Source organism: Miscanthus floridulus, chromosome 18 (genome assembly GCF_019320115.1).
Source record: "Miscanthus floridulus cultivar M001 chromosome 18, ASM1932011v1, whole genome shotgun sequence".
NCBI classification, from domain to species: domain Eukaryota; kingdom Viridiplantae; phylum Streptophyta; class Magnoliopsida; order Poales; family Poaceae; genus Miscanthus; species Miscanthus floridulus.
The window spans coordinates 124,548,129-124,564,881 of NC_089597.1; the positions used below are offsets into that span (position 1 = coordinate 124,548,129).

Genomic DNA, 16,753 nt, shown 5'->3' on the forward strand with positions numbered 1-16,753 from the left:
TCGCTCTCCGGCGCGGCTTCCGAGGCCGGCCGGCATGGCCCCGGGCGAAAGTAGGGAGAGCCCCCCGCCAATACATAATTCCCACGCTGCCCATCACGTGACGCGCCGGCGACCACGGAGGGTCGGAGGCCAGCCCGCCAGCCCCGCCGCTGTATGTAATTGCGTGCCATCTCGGGGGGGGGGGGGGGGGGGGGGGGGGGGGGGGGGGATAGTTTCGCAGGCCTAGGCGATAGGGCCGTTACGCGCGGGCGGGGTCCCACGCGGCGCCCACCAGCTCGCCCCAGGCCACCGCCGTGCGCCGCCGCCGGCTCGTGGCTCGGCCTCGCCCTCGCACGCGCCGGCGCGGATTGGCGGGAGGCGGCGTACACCCGCCGCCAGCTCCGACAGGCTCCGCACGCCGATGGCGCTCCTGGCGTTGCCGGAGTTGACGACGGCCGCGGAGCAGGAGTAGCGACCGGCCTCGGTGACCAGGAACTCGGCGCGGACGAACATGAGGTCGGACGGGCGCAGGTCGCTCCACCGCTGCTGCGCCGCGGGGGCCGTCTCGCCCTCGCACCCGCCCGCGGTGCTCACCAGGATGCGGTGCCCGAACCGGCGGTCGAACGCCACCGGGTCCGGCTCCGCCACCACGGCCGCCGGCTCCACCAGCAGCACCCGGTCCTTGCGCACCTTGGCGCCGTCGAAGCAGCCGACCGCCACGCCGCCGTCTGCCGACCGCCGCGAGGCCGGGCCGACGCGCCCGGGCACGCGCACTGACCCCGTGGAGTGCCGGCCTGAGATCCTACGCCCGGACGGCGCGGGCGTTGGAGCAGGAGCAGGAGGCGGAGCCGGAGCCGGCTCTTTGACCGCCGCAGCAGCCGCCGCCTTAGTCTCCGGCGGGTCAGGGGGGCCCGTGCTAGACGGCTTGGGCGGCTCCGGGAGGAGGAGGACGTCCTCCGGGTCGACGCGGGAGCGGCAGAGCGGGCAGGTGGAGTGCGCGTCGAGCCACGTGTCAACGCACTCGACGTGGAAGCCGTGGCGGCACTTGGGCAGCAACCGGAGCGCCTCGGTGGGCTCGAACCGGCCGAGGCAGACGGCGCACTCGAGGCCTTCCTTCTGCCCCCGCAGCGCGCCGAAGCGGAAGACCGGAAGGGACTCGACGACGGTGCGGTCGACGCCGGAGTTCCTCCTGTCCCCGCCGCCCCCGCCGCCGGCGCTCCCGTAGGACCCCGACGACTCCGCGGCGCTGCGCTTGCAGTGCTTGGCGTAGAGCAGGAGCAGGAACGTGATGGAGAAGACGCTGGTGAGGATGCCGACGACCACGGCTACCCCGGGGTGGAACGGCGTGGCCGAGGACGGCGGCGGCGGCGACGGCAGCGGCGACTCGATCGCGCCGTCGTAGTCCGACAGCAGGAGCCGCCGCGACCGCTCCATCGCCTCTTCCTCTCGCAGTCGCAGCGCAGGCCCGGCGAAGCTTCGCAGGCTATCGGTGGAGGTCGAGCCACACCACACGCGCTGCTGCGGTGGTGCCGGGTGTGGTGGCGCTGCCGCTGGCCGCTGCTTGCGCCACAAGCGTTCGCGATTTGTAATCAAGCGGTAGTACGGGTAGTAATAGCGGTGTAGACTACTGTACTAGAGTGAAGCGGCAGCAGGCTAGCTCTTCCAGCAGTGGGGGCGGGGAGACGAGGCAGTGGGGCCTGAAAGGGTGGGCCCACGTCAGCTGCGCTGCGCTGCTCCGCCGGTGAAGCCACCCGCGTGCGGCTTGTCGCCGAGTGAAGCGAGCTGAGAGAGAGTGGCATCAGTACAGTACACAGGGGCACTGACAGTTTTGTGGCACCGTGGGGCCATGTGTCAGACTATGAACGCAATTTGTTTATTTATTTATTTTATTTTTTCCCTGAAGAAAGGCGACGAGCGCAGCACCGCAGCATGGCCGGATGGGCTGGGGGGCAGAGACAGAGACCCCTGTTTCAAGCGAGTAATCCTACTCCTTCTGAGCACGCATTTAAGAAGGATGGGAATGAATGCCCCCGTCCCAGAAAAAACGATCAGAGCAGAGCGCAGAGAGCGCGGCTCGTGTCGCGGGCGCGATTAGCGCCTCAGCCGCTGACACTGCTTCGGCGGGCAGCCACGGGCCCCGCATGGCAGGTCATGGCAGGCGAGCGAGACGGGGATGGTGCGAGTGGGGGTGGGGGATGTCCCGTTCCGTTCCGCCGCGTCATCCATCCAGGCGGACGTGAACCTGCCCCTGCTCTGCGAATTTTGAATGTTTGCTGCCAAAACATTTTTAATTTTCGGAGGGCGCCCCGTCCGGCCGTCCGCGTGCCCAGGACCGGCAGCACGACCAGTGCCGCACTTTCCGTTTCAGGGATTGCTGGATCCCACGCCGGTTTTAAGTAGAGATGGCAAACGGGGCGGATTTGGATCGGGTGGAGTCTCTGTGCACCTGAACCCGAAACCAAAATCCAAAACCGCACCGAACACCGATTTGGGTGATAATCTGTCCCCAAAACTAAACCCGCGGATACCCGAAACCCGAATGGATATCCGAAACCCGCTTTGTATGACAACATAGTACGAGAAATAAGGACTTTCTATAAACATATGCATGATATATATACACATATTCACATGTATAAACAAGAGGCAACAAATAATAAATATTTTTATGAGTCAACTTAAAATAAATTTAATAATATAAGTAAACAAGTTATTATTAGCATATTATAAAACATGAGTTTTAATTCCAAATGATTTATTTTGGATATCCACGGGTGGAAAACCAAACCCGAAACCGAACCTAATTGGTTTCGGGGCCCCGAACCCGAAAACCGTAGGTGAGAAATCATCCCCGAACCCGAACCCGCAAGACCCGAAACCCACGGATATCCGACCCGAAACCGCCCGGTTGCCATCCTTAGTTTTAAGGCAAGGTAAGGGTTCGTGCGCACACTTGAAGATCAGTGGTGTGTTTTCAGCTGAGACCCCCGGTTTGCTGTGCCTTGGGCGAGCATGCTCATTGTTCGCTTTGCTACTCTGCTCTCATGTCGTCCGGCGAGTCGAAAGGAAGAGCGGTACGGTACGGAGCGCGCTCTGCCCTGGGACGGGACAGCGGCGGCTCCAGTAGATCTGGATGCGCCGGCACTGTGCAAGTACACGCCAATGATAGCCCACCATGGCCACTTGCTCACTGCTCATGCTCTGCTCACCGTCGGTCGTCCGTGCCCCTGTTTCTCGCGCCTGTGTCGTCGATCCTCCTTGGGCCAGCCACACCACACCCAACTCGCCAGCTCCGAACCTCGCTCGCACTCGGCCGGCTTCTTCGTTCACCACGGCTAGCTAGTGAAACACCGGAACCCTACCTGATGGCTCGTGGCTGATTGCTGACGCCTGACTGGGGGCGTGCCATTGCTCGACAACAGTTACGGCCGCTGTGGTGCAATAGTTCCGCTCGACGCCGCCGCACCCAGCTTCCGTCAGGGCGGCGGGCGACATAAGTCTGTTCGGCGCGCGTCATGCTACACTGCGTGTGCTGTATGACAGTATGAGTAAGCTGTAACTGGAGAGAGTTACTATACCGCATGCGTCGACGACGAACCGAAGCTAGCTAGCTAGCATTGGCCTGCTGCCGCAACTGGACACGGTGTACCCTACCGGCGGCCGGCGTCTGGAGCTGCATGCGGGCCGGGGGAAGATGATGATCGATCCAGCAGCCTCGCGCCGGCAGCGCGTGTGTGGATTGGTGGGACGGTGACGGCCGGAACAGTTGAGCGGCTTGTCGCCGAGCGCCGAGAGAGAGAGGAGGGACGACGGAGAGCGCACGTTGCATATTTGCATGCGTGCGTGGAACGGGCAGGTTACGTCGCGATCCTAGCTGCAGAGCTAGTGTAGACGTTCACTGTTGCCTCTGACGGCACACCTTGGCGCAGGGCGTCCCATGTATAGGTCACTGGGTTGGTAGACGACGACGCGTAGGAGAAGCCGACATGATTGTGCCGAATCTAATGTCGTCTTCTCCTTGCTCAGCTTCGGCGAATGCTGCTGCCATGGTTGGTCGCTCCCGGACTCCCAGTTAAACTTTAACCCAAAGCTTCTGTTTCAGTCTCTGCATGTCAGTTTGGACTTTGGACCCCATATATGGGATACCAGGGGAGGGAAAGGAAGGAACTCTCGAGATGTTTGGGCCAGCCTACACGGATCCCACAGCCCACCCGTGGCCTTGTGCGCTCTAGATTCTTTGGGCCGCGCCGTCAAGATCGAACAGCAACAGGGATACAGCAGTAAATTACGGCCCGCTGTTGACGGGCAGCCGGCCTACTCAGAATCGGCCCAGATCACATGGTGATGGTGGAGGCTTCTTGAACAGCCCGCAACTCAAAAGAAATTAGTGAGGCCTTGTCCAATGGACTATTGAGGCCACTATACTGGGGGATCTGCTACCCTGCTAGACTAAGAGGACAATATAGCCCACACAACAATTTCTCTCCACAAATACTGTTTGCAGCAGTTTCTCAAAAAAAAAAAAAAACTGTTTGCTGCAAATGTAGCCCTGACAATGGGCCGGACTGTGGCCCAATGCCATCCTGCTAGTGCACCAAATCAGTGTTGCAGTTTCAAAAAAAAAAAAAAAAAAAACAAATCGGTCCTGCAAGCTAAAATTTTAAGGGCCAAGGTTGCCTGCCATTGCAACTGGGAATCTGGGAGAGAACGAAGGAGATGTGCTTTTGTATTTTAATTATACGGTACCTCTAGTATTTTGGATAAGGCATCTTATTTTCTTTTTGTTTTGCAGCACAGTGTTGAGGAGTGGCTTCTGTACTTCAAATCGTAGCATGGCCTAAAGAAGCACAAAATTAGTCCCCCGAAACTCTCGTGCTCCGGATCGTCAACGTCTATCTTCTGAGCCAGAGCATCTTCAACAGATTAGGCAAAAAAGACTAGTTAAATTTACTAATTTAGCTACTCTCTAAAATAGACTTCATAAAAAAATAGTATAGTACTCCAACAGACTATGTAAAGCCGAGAGGTTGGATGGCTAGTAAGGTAGTAGAGAGCGAATGGGGTGGGATGGAGAGCTAGTAAATTTGGAGAGTCGTTTACAAAGCCTGATGGAGATGTTTTTCTTTTAATAATAGCCAAGTTTACCTTTAGAAGATAATTTTGCTAATCTCTTAAAAGAGCATCTCCAAGAGACTCTCTATATCCTTGCTAAATGCTATGAATAGAGATTGTTGTGAAAAACTACCCTCCAACAGCTTTTCTAAATAGTCATCCAAATATAGCCATATTCTATTTCGGATTTTTCGCTAGCCTAAAATAAAAGATGAGAATGTCTCTATAGAGTACGCATGAGATATAAAAAAACTGTTTGGAGATCGATCTTTATGCAGATGACTCTCCAAACGATGATTGACATTTAGAAAGGCTCTCGGAGATGTTGCCCTTTCTCCGTCTATGTGCTTCATGGTACTGCCACATCTTTTTTTTTTTTTCCCTTTTGTGAAATGATATTGGCACATCTATAGGCTGTTTTGGATCAGCTTATTTCCAGCCTCTTTTTTTTTTTCTTTCTTTCATGCCCATAAACTCGATATATAAGCTGGGGTAAACAAACAACCCTTATTAGCCACGAAAGCTGATACTTGTTTCTCTCCAATCATGAGGCTGATAACATTACCACTGGATGTGGTGTGGAACTGTTGGTATCTCACGGCTAATCAGAAATGTAAAATATCTTGCCTGGTCTAGCTAGATGACCTGTGTAACTCAGCCCAAACGAGATATTTTGGCAGATTCGTGTACAGGTAGGCCTGGGCAGCATCCTGGCTCCACGGATAATGGCTACCTGCCTACCTGTCGCACGGATGATGTCGGCAATGACTCGGATCGGGACTCGTAACGCTGCGAAGGTGGGTCAAGCGCGCAGTTCATGGCATCGCTCAGGCGTTTTCGGCCACGCGCAGAACAGAGAGCAATTGGCCCGTGCGAGCCTGCGAGCCCGAGAACCTTACCTAGCCTGCGTGAAGCGGTAACAAACAGCAAGCCGCGTAGACGGAAGCGCGCGGGCTGGAGGCAGTGCTGTACGTGTACGACGCGTCGGGCGCGGATGGGACGAGGCCGCTGCGTGGCCTCGATGCTCGGCGCCGTATGGGCAGGGCAGCTCGCGCTCGCGGTCCCGGCCGCTGGGTTGCCTGCCTGCGCTGCACTCTTCTAGGGCGTGATTGGTTGCCCGGATGCAACCCAGCCTGGCCAACCGGATGCAGGATTAGCATGTTTGGATGGCTGGATTCGCGTTTGGACCTGGGTGTGTGGATGCAGCGCTCGCCGCCGGGCCTGGCTGCGCGGAAACGAAATCAAAATCCGTTTCCGGCGGGCCTGGCTGGCGTGGGCGCAGCGCGCGTTCGACTGTCTCTAGTAGGCCAGGAGGAACAAAAACGCCAGCCAAACAACTCAACCTGCATGCAAGGAACCTGGCTTGCGAGCACCTGGCTCCCGGATGCAGGCCTGGCTGCCCACTTCTCTCAACCAATCAGGCCCCTAGACGACCCTGCTCTCCCGGACCGGCCGGACGCCGGTCTGGCTGGCACCAGTGCGGCGCGCCTGGACAAGGCCGACAGGCGCCAGCTGTGATGTCCAAGCATACGATCCCCGTGTCTTCCTTTCCGCTCCATCTATTCGAATCAAAAGCAGCATCGGCGCCGCAGTGGTACTACCGTTACAGTAGATCTCCATCTATTCGAATCAAAAGCAGCATCGGCGCCGCAGTGGTACTACCGTTACAGTAGATTGGAGCTTTGGAGAGGCCCGAAGGAGACTTGTTTAGATACTTTCCCTTCGTATCTCATTGAATGTTTAACATAGGTATGTAGTATTAAATATAGACTAAAAAATAATTAATTATACAGTTTATGACTAATTTATGAGACGAATCTTTTAAGCCTAATTAATCCATGATTTGACAATATTGTGCTACAGTACACATGTGCTAATGACAGATTAATTAGGTTTAATAAATTCGTCTCGTGTATTACTGACGGATTCTGTAATTCCTTTTTTATTAGTATCGAACAATCGCACGACGTTCTAACGTGACACTCAAAACTTTACTCTAGATTTAAACAAGACCTTAGTACTGGTGGTAGGCAGGCAGCGGTGCCGAGTATGATGAGCGCAGCTCGCACCTGCTGCGGCGCCATGCCATGTCCCGTTGCTCCTTCGATGCCGACGTACGTGCCGCCGTGATGATGCCAATGTGGCTGTCCAGTACTACAGGTGCTTGATTGGAGGAGTTCTATCGTATTGGACGTGGCAGCACGCAGCACAGCAGAATGGTGCGCCATGGTTCCACGTCATCACTCCTTAAGTCCTTATTAGGGCATCTTTAGTGGTGAGTCGATGCATTGAAGAAAAAGAGGGCCACCTCAGTTTTGGATGAGTCGAATTCTGAGTTAAGTGGATCATATGCATAAATAAACAAAATAATTACAACTGTTACTTTCTGTTGCCAAATAAAAAAACAGTTTCCTACTTGCTTTTGTCTGGCCGCTCTCTCACAAGAAGTCATCAGCCGTTCGTGCTCCTTTATTTTAATTGTTTTTTATCGGCGATGAATCAACTCACGCTGGTGAATCGGTTCAATCTCTCTCATCGGATGAGTCGATTGCTCCAGTGGCGTGAGTCGACTCATGGCCTGCCACCTCAGCCCATAAGTCGCTTTTCAGAAGCCCACTGGAGAAGCCCTTACGAAACTAGCATGGCTGACTACATTTATTTGTTACTCCATATTTTCAACCCGTATCAGCCAGCCAACAGTATTTTCCTCTCACAACGAACCAGCATCAGCCGGGTTTATCAGGCCAGAAACCAACCGGCGAACATACTCTTTAACTATTCTAGATTTTTATTACAGGATTTGAAAAGCATAGTACTCTATCCTACCATGGTGTAATTTGGCACTCCTCAAGCGCACAACACTATTGCAATGCAATCTAGCTTGTTTAAATATGCGTTCAACATTCTAGATATTCTACTGGTTTATCATATACAATCTGTTTGGTTCGTGACCAAAACATGCCATGCCATAAGTTAGTTATGCCACAGTTTTTCTAGTAGCTGTTTGGTTTGCTGCCACAACTACAACATGCCATACTTTTTTAGCACTCAGTCCCACACGTCATAGACCAATTTTCTTGCCAAACTTTGTCATAAGTGTGGCTTCAATTTTGCTCATCAAACTTTCTCTGGTAGCCACAATTTGCCGAAGATTAGACGTGGCAAGTTTTAGTCATCAACCAAACAGGCCCATAATTCGTCGTTTAAAGATCTAGAGATCGACCATTACAATTCCAGCTGTTCACAATTTCTCATGTCTAATATACTCCATCGAGTACCCTAACCACAACATGCCATAAAAATTTTGTTCTCATTGTAGGCATATAATTGATATTTTTTTTCTATGCTAGTATTAGCCTTTACGTGCACGTTTGCACCTAGTCTTCATGATTTCTTTCGTCTGCCTTTTAATATGTCACCGGCTGGCGTGCACGCTTGCATGTCATACTCTATTTTGTTGACTATTTTGTACTAAACCACGGCTGAGGCCATATTTGATCATAAACGTACAGGTCTAAGTACAAGAATGATTCGACGTTTTTTTATACTTTGTCTGATTGAATATTATAAATTTGCATTAGTTCAACTGAATTGTTAATTAATGTTGTATAATTTTACCAAATTAACTCATATACGGTTGTTAGCGACCGATATCACTGATACCTCAGCAAGCACGAACAATCCGATATAACGAAGTGAGATTGAGTTTAGAGAAGAAGCACGAGTATGGGGGACAGCATCTCATCAAATCTGTCAATTGGATTGCTCAGCTATCTGCAATAGCACGTGTAGTCTGAACCATTAGAAGCAACTGAAATATTGCTTCACACTCAGTCAGACAGCACTGGTACTTTATGCTTAGGGACAATTGTTTTGCGGACATTCAAAGTGATGGTCGTTTGCTGACGGACACCCCGTTTTCAGCAGTTTGCCAGAAGACACTCTAGTTCGATGAAATTAGACCACAGGACACCGCAAACCGGTTGAGGAGAGAAAAGAGCGGTGAAATGACATTCTTGCCCCTGTCGCTTTCTTCTTTCTCTCTCCCATTCTCTTTTCTGTTTTCTGTGTCGGCGCACGAAGGCGACGCTGAGGCAGCGGCTGCCAGTGTGGCGGTTGTGGCGGTCAAAGGCTCGCTGCTGCTAACCTCGCATCCCTCCCCCGCGCGCTCGGAGGGCTTCACCAGCACCACGGGGGTCTTGCTCTCCAACCGACGGTGGTGCTCCTGGACCAGCTGCTCCGCCACGGCGTCCAGCCGCTCGCCATTGGTCTGCGCCATCAGCTTCTTGCCACGGAACAACACTGACTCCACGCCCTGCTCCGCCAGCGCCGCCTCCGCCGTCTCGCCGGGCGTAATGTCGTTGCCCTGGATGCGGACGTAGTTGGTCGCTCTGCTCTCCCCGAACGCCATCGACACGGCCTGGTCAACCCGCGATCGAAACAAAACAAACCGCGAGAGGCGCACTGTCAGTCCTGTCCTGTCCATTTGTTCGTTCCAACTGCTACCCTGTTCGAGAAATGGTGCCGGTCAGGCAGGCAGGCTCACCATGTCGGCCTAGCAGGCTCTGGCGATGCGCAGGAGGCTAGAGGACAACGGGTGACCTAGCGAGGAGGCGGTGGCGGGCGCGCTCCCGCTGAGGGACAGCACCACGAGGTCGGCCACGCCGCAGCGAAGGGGAACTCGTGCTTGTTGTGGAGCACGTGCGTGAGCGCCACGACCGTCGGGTTGGCCACAGCAGCGGACGCTCCACCCCCGCCCCCCCTGTCGCGGCGTGCAGCCTGGTGCGCCCGTCCAGGGACGCCACGTCCGCGGGGCCCACGCCGTAGGCTGCCGCGCACACCTGCCACAGCGGGAAGTCGAACGCGTCGGCCTCCACGGCGTCGGCGCGGGAGAACACGAACGGCGCCGCACTCGCCATGTCGTAACACGGGATCAGCAGCGGCTTCGCGGCGTCGCGCACCGTCAGGTCGCCGAACACCTTCCGGAACAAGGCCTCGGGGCGGGCGCGCCGGAACGACATCGACATCAGGCCCCCGTCGCTCCCGCCGCGTCCCCCGGACAGGACCTTGCGGTTCTTGGCCACGAACTCGCGCGCCGCCTTGGCGGGCATCCGGCACGCAAACAGCGCCGCCGCGAGGAACCCGCCGGCCCCGGAGCCGGCGGCCAGGTCGAAGAAGTCCGCGACACGCGCGGCAAGGGCAAGAATGTCATTTCACCGCTATTCTCTCTCCTCAATCGGCTGCAACTGGTCCGCGGTATCCTGTGGCCTAATTTCACCGAACCAGAGTGTCTTCTGGCAAAAGAAGTGGATGTCTGCCAGCAAAGAACCATCACTTGGGATGTCCAACAGATAATTATCCCTTATGCTTATGATAGACAACACCCTCAGCAATATAGTCAGAAGAGGGATGAAGATGTGTTTAATATTAAACATATGAATGTGTAATTTGTATCTTTAGTAATCACCAACAAATAGCATAGGACAGCCCGAGGATCCCACAACTGCCATGTTTATTTGAGCACAAGTTTTGATCATGCAACTGTATAGGTGTACCTATGTGGGAAATTTTTTCTGTTCGCACAACATATGGACAGGGGAATTTTTTTTGTTCTAGTATTTTCCCTATGAAAATAAATTGATTCTTATTAAATTTCTGCATATTTTTTTATGAAATCTTCTGCATTCCAAACAGACCTTTAGTTCTTGTACTTGGACGAACGGGGCTGTAATTTTTGCTTCATGATACAGCATATTTCTAAAGTCACACAAGAGCACATTATCAGAGAAAACACTTCAGCCATGTCAAATGAGGATAAACACAGTAACAAGCATCCTTCAGTGTTCAAATTTCCTTGTAAGCTGTAACGGATTCAAATTCGGCAGCCCCTGCCTCGATCTCGACGTGTCCAAAAGCGGTCGTGTTGGTTTGTACTAAGCGTAGTCCAAATCAGCACACCTGTATAGGTGTACCTAACGACAGCATGTTGGAAGGAGAAACCAGTAAGCACTCCAGCTCGACTGCCTGAGGCCTGAGCTACACGGCCTCTGCCTGTGTACGAATACGACTGTACGTGTATGGGCTTCCGTCGCTAGCGCCACCGCCCGTTCAACTGCTCAGCGTAATGGCGGATCCAACTTTCGTCCCAACCCTACTACGGACCAATGAAAGTCTCACCGGACACCGGCGGCACTGCATGCGTTTTTAGCCGTTTACCGTGGACACCCTGCACCTGCACCATGCAAGTACGGACGTACAACTCGAATGCCATGGACGGGAAGGCCAGGGCAGCCGCCGCGTTCCTTCTCCCATGCCACGGCCGGATCTCGCCGCGGGGCTGGCAGTGGCCGTGGCAGGCGGGCAGCACGAGCGGGGCAAGCAGCCTGTGCCCCTGCGTGCCTGCCCACCACCAGCCGGCGCCTCACTGTAAAGCAGCGAACGCCCCCGTAGCACTAGCTAGCTAGCGCCACTGTGCGCGACCGGAGCACGCAGAGGAAAGCAGCGCCAAAAGCTGCACGCGCGCTTTCCCCGCCCGGCACCCGGCACCCGGCTAGGCCACCCCTTTCGCGGATGCCGCCGGGGTCGGGTCGGGGTGGACGCGTCCGCGCGTGGGCAAGTAAAGGCGCCCGCGCCGCGCGGCCCCCACCGGCATGGACGTACGCGCGGGCAGCCAGCTTCCGCTGGATCCAAGGTGCGGCCAGCCGTGTCGTGCCCTAAATCTACCCGCATTCACTCCGCGGAGATGCGCCATCCTGCCAGCCAGCCCAGCGCCGGAGCCGCCCGGCACTCGCCCGTTGGTTCACCACCTGCCGTGCCCGCGGCTGCCTGCCTGGCTAGCTGGCTGCCACGGCTAAGGAACCGCACCCCGGCGCTCCCGTATAAATTACCACCCCACTCCATGGCCATCCCAACCCACTCACACACCAATCGAAACATCTCTCAAGTCCAAGTTCCTTCCTTCCCCACACACGCTACTCACACCACTATCACTAGCTAGAGCTCCGGCAGTCACAGACACGAGCTAGAGGTGAGAAGAAGAAGAAGATGATGAGGCCAGGGGCACTAGTTGCCTTCGTGGCGGTGGCGTGCTTAGCGTCCATCGCACACGGCGGCAACTTCTACCAGGACACGGAGATGACGTGGGGGCAAGGTCGAGGCAAGGTGGTGGACGGCGGGCGCGGGCTGGACCTGACCCTGGACAAGACCTCCGGCTCCGGGTTCCAGTCCAAGAACGAGTACCTCTTCGGCAAGATCGACATGCAGATCAAGCTGGTGCCCGGCAACTCCGCGGGCACTGTCACCACCTTCTACCTCTCCTCCGCCGGCAGCGCGCACGACGAGATCGACTTCGAGTTCCTCGGCAACGTCTCCGGCGAGCCCTACACGCTGCACACCAACGTGTTCACCCAGGGCCAAGGGCAGAGGGAGCAGCAGTTCCGGCTCTGGTTCGACCCCACCAAGGACTTCCACACCTACTCGGTGGTGTGGAACCCGCAGCACGTGATCTTCGCGGTGGACGGCACGCCGATCCGGGACTTCAAGAACCACGAGGCGCGCGGGGTGGCGTTCCCGCGGACGCAGCCGATGAGGCTGTACGCGAGTCTCTGGAACGCCGACGACTGGGCCACGCAGGGCGGGCGCGTCAAGGCGGACTGGACGCAGGCGCCGTTCGTGGCGTCGTTCCGTGGGTTCAGCGCCGACGCCTGCGTCTGGGCTAACGGCAAGCAGCAGTGCCCCGTCGGCGCCATGGAGGCTGCGGCCGGGGGAGGGCGACGCGGCAGCTGGTGGAACCAGCAGCTTAGTGACATGAGCTACCGCCGCATGCGCTGGGTGCAGAGGAAGTTCATGATCTACAACTACTGCACCGACGCCAAGCGGTTCCCGCAGGGCGTGCCCGCCGAGTGCAAGCTCCGGTGAGGATGCGTGTGGTTGGATCGATGGATGAACGAACACGAAGCCACAGTGCACGATCCCTCGTCGTTCGGCCTCGCCGTGGTGGAAACCAGAGAGATCGGTGGTCTGGTCTGGCGAATAATGTTTGGTTTTGCCATGGGCGATGGCAATGTAAATGTACTAGCACGCATGTCCCATTATTCTTTCGTTTGTTTTCTGCAACACCGGATGTACAACTGCCTACATGTGTGTTTTAGCTTAAAAAAACACATAGATTTTTTTAGCCACGATGCCTCGTACCTGCAGGCACGGGAGTGGCCTTCGCGAACCTTCCCAGAACGCCGAGCCTCTTCGAGCGGGCACACCAACAACTCAAGAGGACACTGCAGACCAACAGGCACGCTCCCCGTGCACGTGTTGGCTCCTGCATCGCCACTTCAGACCAACAGGCCAACCATCGCCTAGGACGAGGCGGTCCACTCGCCGACCTGTGCAGCACGCTCCCCGTGCCGGCGAGGCGCGCCTCCAGGGCCTCCACGAAGCAGTGCGCCAGGCGCTGCGTGGCGTCCCCCACCGGCCACGCATTCTGCTTCGGCGGCGGTGGCGTTGGATTTGTGATTTATTCTTTCATACGAAAAAAATTATGATCTGTACCGTGGAGGCTGTAGGCTGTAGGTTAGAGATAAAAAAAAAAGGAAAGGTAGAGGTTGTTGGATGTTAATACTGTGATAAAAAAATTTCATGTGACGAGAGACACTCTTTCGAATAGTAGCGATCGAGTTCGTTTCTTTTCAAATCTATGTGGTGTGGGCTGTGCTTTCGGACAAGATTCATGCATGCATGTGTGGTCTGTTCTCTCATCTCCATTGGAGTCTGACTGCGGGGCCGCTGAATTACACAGACAGCTTGGCCCAGCTAGCTAGCTGGCTACCCGTGGACACGGCGCACGGACATGGACAGGGACAGCCTGTAAAACTGGACTCTTGCGTCAGACTAGGGCCCTAGAACCGGAGGAAAGCTTACGCCTCGTTTAGTTTCACCCTAAATTCTTAAAAAGTGCTACAGTACTTATCATATTAAATGTTTGTGGTCCGTGTATAGAGCATTAAATGTAGATGAAAAAAAACTAATTACACAGTTTGGTGGGAAATTGCGAGACGATAACATAAATGTACTACGGTAGTCCATGATTAGTCCATGATTGAACACTAATTGCCAAATAAAAACGAAAGTACTACGATAGCCCCAAATTCCAACTCCCTGAAACTAAACACGCGCGCTTATCCGGATTTGGGTGGTTATTTTATTTTAACCGAGGAAGCAGACATAAGCCTGGGCACAAAAAAACCAAAAACGGAGAACCGAATCGAATTAACCAGAACTAAAACCGAAGTAACCGAAACCGAAATATTCGGTCTCAGGTTCGGTTCCAGGTTCTCAGGAACCGAAATTATTACGGTTAAATCGGTTCCAGCACTCGGTTAACCGAATTGACCTGAAATGACCGAACTAAGCTGTTGGACCTCTTGTTTTTTTACTGCAACCTTGAATATTGCTCTATGCTTGAATATTTGAGAGAACAATAACATAAATGTGTTGTACTGTTGTTTTATGTTGCATTGCTGTTTAAATTGTCCTTTTTGACTGCATGAAAATCAGGCAAAATGCTGCCAAAATTTGCAATTGAATGTGTTGTTTCTTGGTTCCTGAAAAATTCGATTCCATCGGTTAGAACCAAAACCGAATCGAATTAACCAAAACCGAAATTCCTCGGTTCCGCATTTTCAAAGTAACTGATTGGTACCTTCCCTAGTTATTAGGACCGGACCGGACCGGCGGTTCGACCGCTAAAAGACCGAACCAGAGCCTAGACCGGTCCGGTTCACTTAAAAGACCGTCTGTGCAATCGAACCGCTAAAAACCGGTTGAACCGGCCGGTTTTTTACGGAACCGGTGAACCGGCCGGTTCCATGCGAACCGGTGAGTTTTTGAGTTTTTCCAAAATTACCCCTCTGTGCACTCAAGACGACCTTATCTAGTTAGGGGTATTATTGGAAATTGGCTAAAAGCTTTTTCTTGTAGGAATAATTGGCTAAAGCATGGCATCCAAACTTCATTTTGTGGTACCCATGTAGGCTGCTTTTTCTTGTAGGAATAATTTGCAGCCTAGGAAGGTACATCTTGAAATTGATTTGGGCAGAGGGCCTCCTGCAGAAAGTAAGAACTAAAAAAAACACATTGTGATCTATGCGATTTTGTTTTGTCATATCAATGATAGGTTTATACATGAAAATCAGGAAACAGTGTAGGTCATAGGGGCAGCGAGGGCAGAGTGTCTGATGCTTTGGGAAAGGAAAATAGTAGCAGTCAGGGAGAATTCTGGTGTCTTTCGTAGGCAAACTGATATCTCTAGACTTCCATTCACATCTGCAGGAAGTATTGCAGAGGTTGATCCAAAATTACCCCTCTTTTCTCTAGATTTGATTAATTTAGGATTGCTTTCTAAGTTTTTCACGACATGGCTAAAGTAGTAACAGATGAGATGCATTTCTTATCAGTTATCATGCACTTTTATTTTGAATCTAAAAACTTGGGTAATTAAATTTGTGTTGTTTATTTATCATTTGTCAATTATTAATTATAGCAAATATATATATATATATGTATATATATATGTATATGTATATATATATTTATATATATATACCGGTTCAAAGTAATTGTGGCCGGTTCAATTTGTCCGGTCCAAAATAATTGAACCGGCGGTTCAACCGGTTCTAAACGGTTGGACCAGTGAACCAGTGAACCGATGACCTCACCGGTTCAATCTCCGGTCCGGTCCTAATAACTTTGGTACCTTCTTCTCAGGTAACCGAATTAGCTGAAGAACCGAATCGATCGGTTTCGGTTAACTGAACGCCCACACTGAAGCAGACATCCATACGGGAGAGGGCGGACATTCATGGTCTGGGAGTATTTTATTTACTCCCTTTGTCTCAAAAAAAGCAGGTCAGTCAATTTTAATTAATTTTATAGTAAATAGTATTAATATTTATGTCTCTAATAAAATTTATTATGAAAATATAATCTATAACTAATCTAATGGTACCTATTTTGTTTCATGGATGTTAGTAGTCCGTATATTTTTATATAATTTTAATTAAATTTTAACCCGTTTCAGAATCGCGTTCTTTTGTGGATGTGGTAGTATACAGGAGTGAGCTGATAACTGCTGATGAGTGACGAGAACGAAGTTGTTACTTGTTACAACGTGGTAGAGCAATGCAATAAACTAATTTCCTAAAAAAAATGCAATAAACTAGGCGAAACTGGTGTCATCCTCGGTTTTCCCCCGTGAACCAGACGCGTTTTCTTCAGAGCCTTGTGCCTGCACCGTTCACTCGTTCACGCAGCAGACTAGCCGCCTTCACCCACGGAAAACCAGACCGGATCCATCACCCATGCCCTCCCACGACCGATTCCCCAATTCTTCCAAGAGTAAATTCCCTCAGTGCCATTGAAAGCTATAACTATCCCCTATTTGCCATTCAAAAATATAGTTTTCCTTCATTGCCATTGATATAGATTTCTCTACCCTTATGTGCCATTACTGCTATTTTTGGGAGAGTCAACAGCTAACTCTGTTAAAACTCCGTTCGATAGCACCTGCTCTGATCCTTTCTTTTACCCCTAGCGCTGCTGTCTGTTAGGCATAGCACCCATTCCTTGGGTCTGTGTCTGACGCATCAGCCATCAGGGCATCAGCCCG

At 53.0% G+C, this 16,753-nt stretch overlaps 2 protein-coding genes and 1 pseudogene across 3 annotated transcripts; 1 reads left to right on the top strand and 2 right to left on the bottom strand.

Moving 5' to 3' along the window:
- Positions 1-210: 210 nt before the first annotated feature.
- Positions 211-1,786, bottom strand: LOC136522898 (RING-H2 finger protein ATL43-like). The gene has a single exon (XM_066516697.1). It carries the CDS (start codon positions 1,411-1,413, stop codon positions 223-225), a length of 1,191 nt encoding a protein of 396 aa, XP_066372794.1. The 5' UTR covers positions 1,414-1,786; the 3' UTR covers positions 211-222.
- Positions 1,787-8,844: 7,058 nt separating this feature from the next.
- LOC136524587 (patatin-like protein 3) lies at positions 8,845-10,280 on the bottom strand (annotated as a pseudogene).
- A 1,665-nt stretch (positions 10,281-11,945) lies between these two features.
- LOC136522296 (xyloglucan endotransglucosylase/hydrolase protein 22-like) lies at positions 11,946-13,747 on the top strand. Of its 2 annotated transcripts, XR_010775849.1 has the most exons (2): positions 11,946-13,161; positions 13,291-13,747. XR_010775849.1 is itself a non-coding variant. In XM_066516121.1 (1 exon), exon 1 carries the CDS (start codon positions 12,136-12,138, stop codon positions 13,006-13,008), a length of 873 nt encoding a protein of 290 aa, XP_066372218.1. In that variant the 5' UTR covers positions 11,946-12,135; the 3' UTR covers positions 13,009-13,227. The 2 variants fall into 2 exon arrangements, 1 of the variants encoding a protein (XP_066372218.1); XM_066516121.1 differs by lacking the exon at positions 13,291-13,747 and having other exon boundaries at positions 11,946-13,227.
- The last annotated feature ends 3,006 nt before the right edge of the window (positions 13,748-16,753 follow it).

Bases quoted from the DNA above. Each gene is read 5' to 3' on its own strand.
- LOC136522898 (XM_066516697.1), bottom strand. From the start codon at position 1,413: ATGGAGCGGTCGCGGCGGCTCCTGCTGTCGGACTACGACGGCGCGATC.
- LOC136522296 (XM_066516121.1), top strand. From the start codon at position 12,136: ATGATGAGGCCAGGGGCACTAGTTGCCTTCGTGGCGGTGGCGTGCTTA.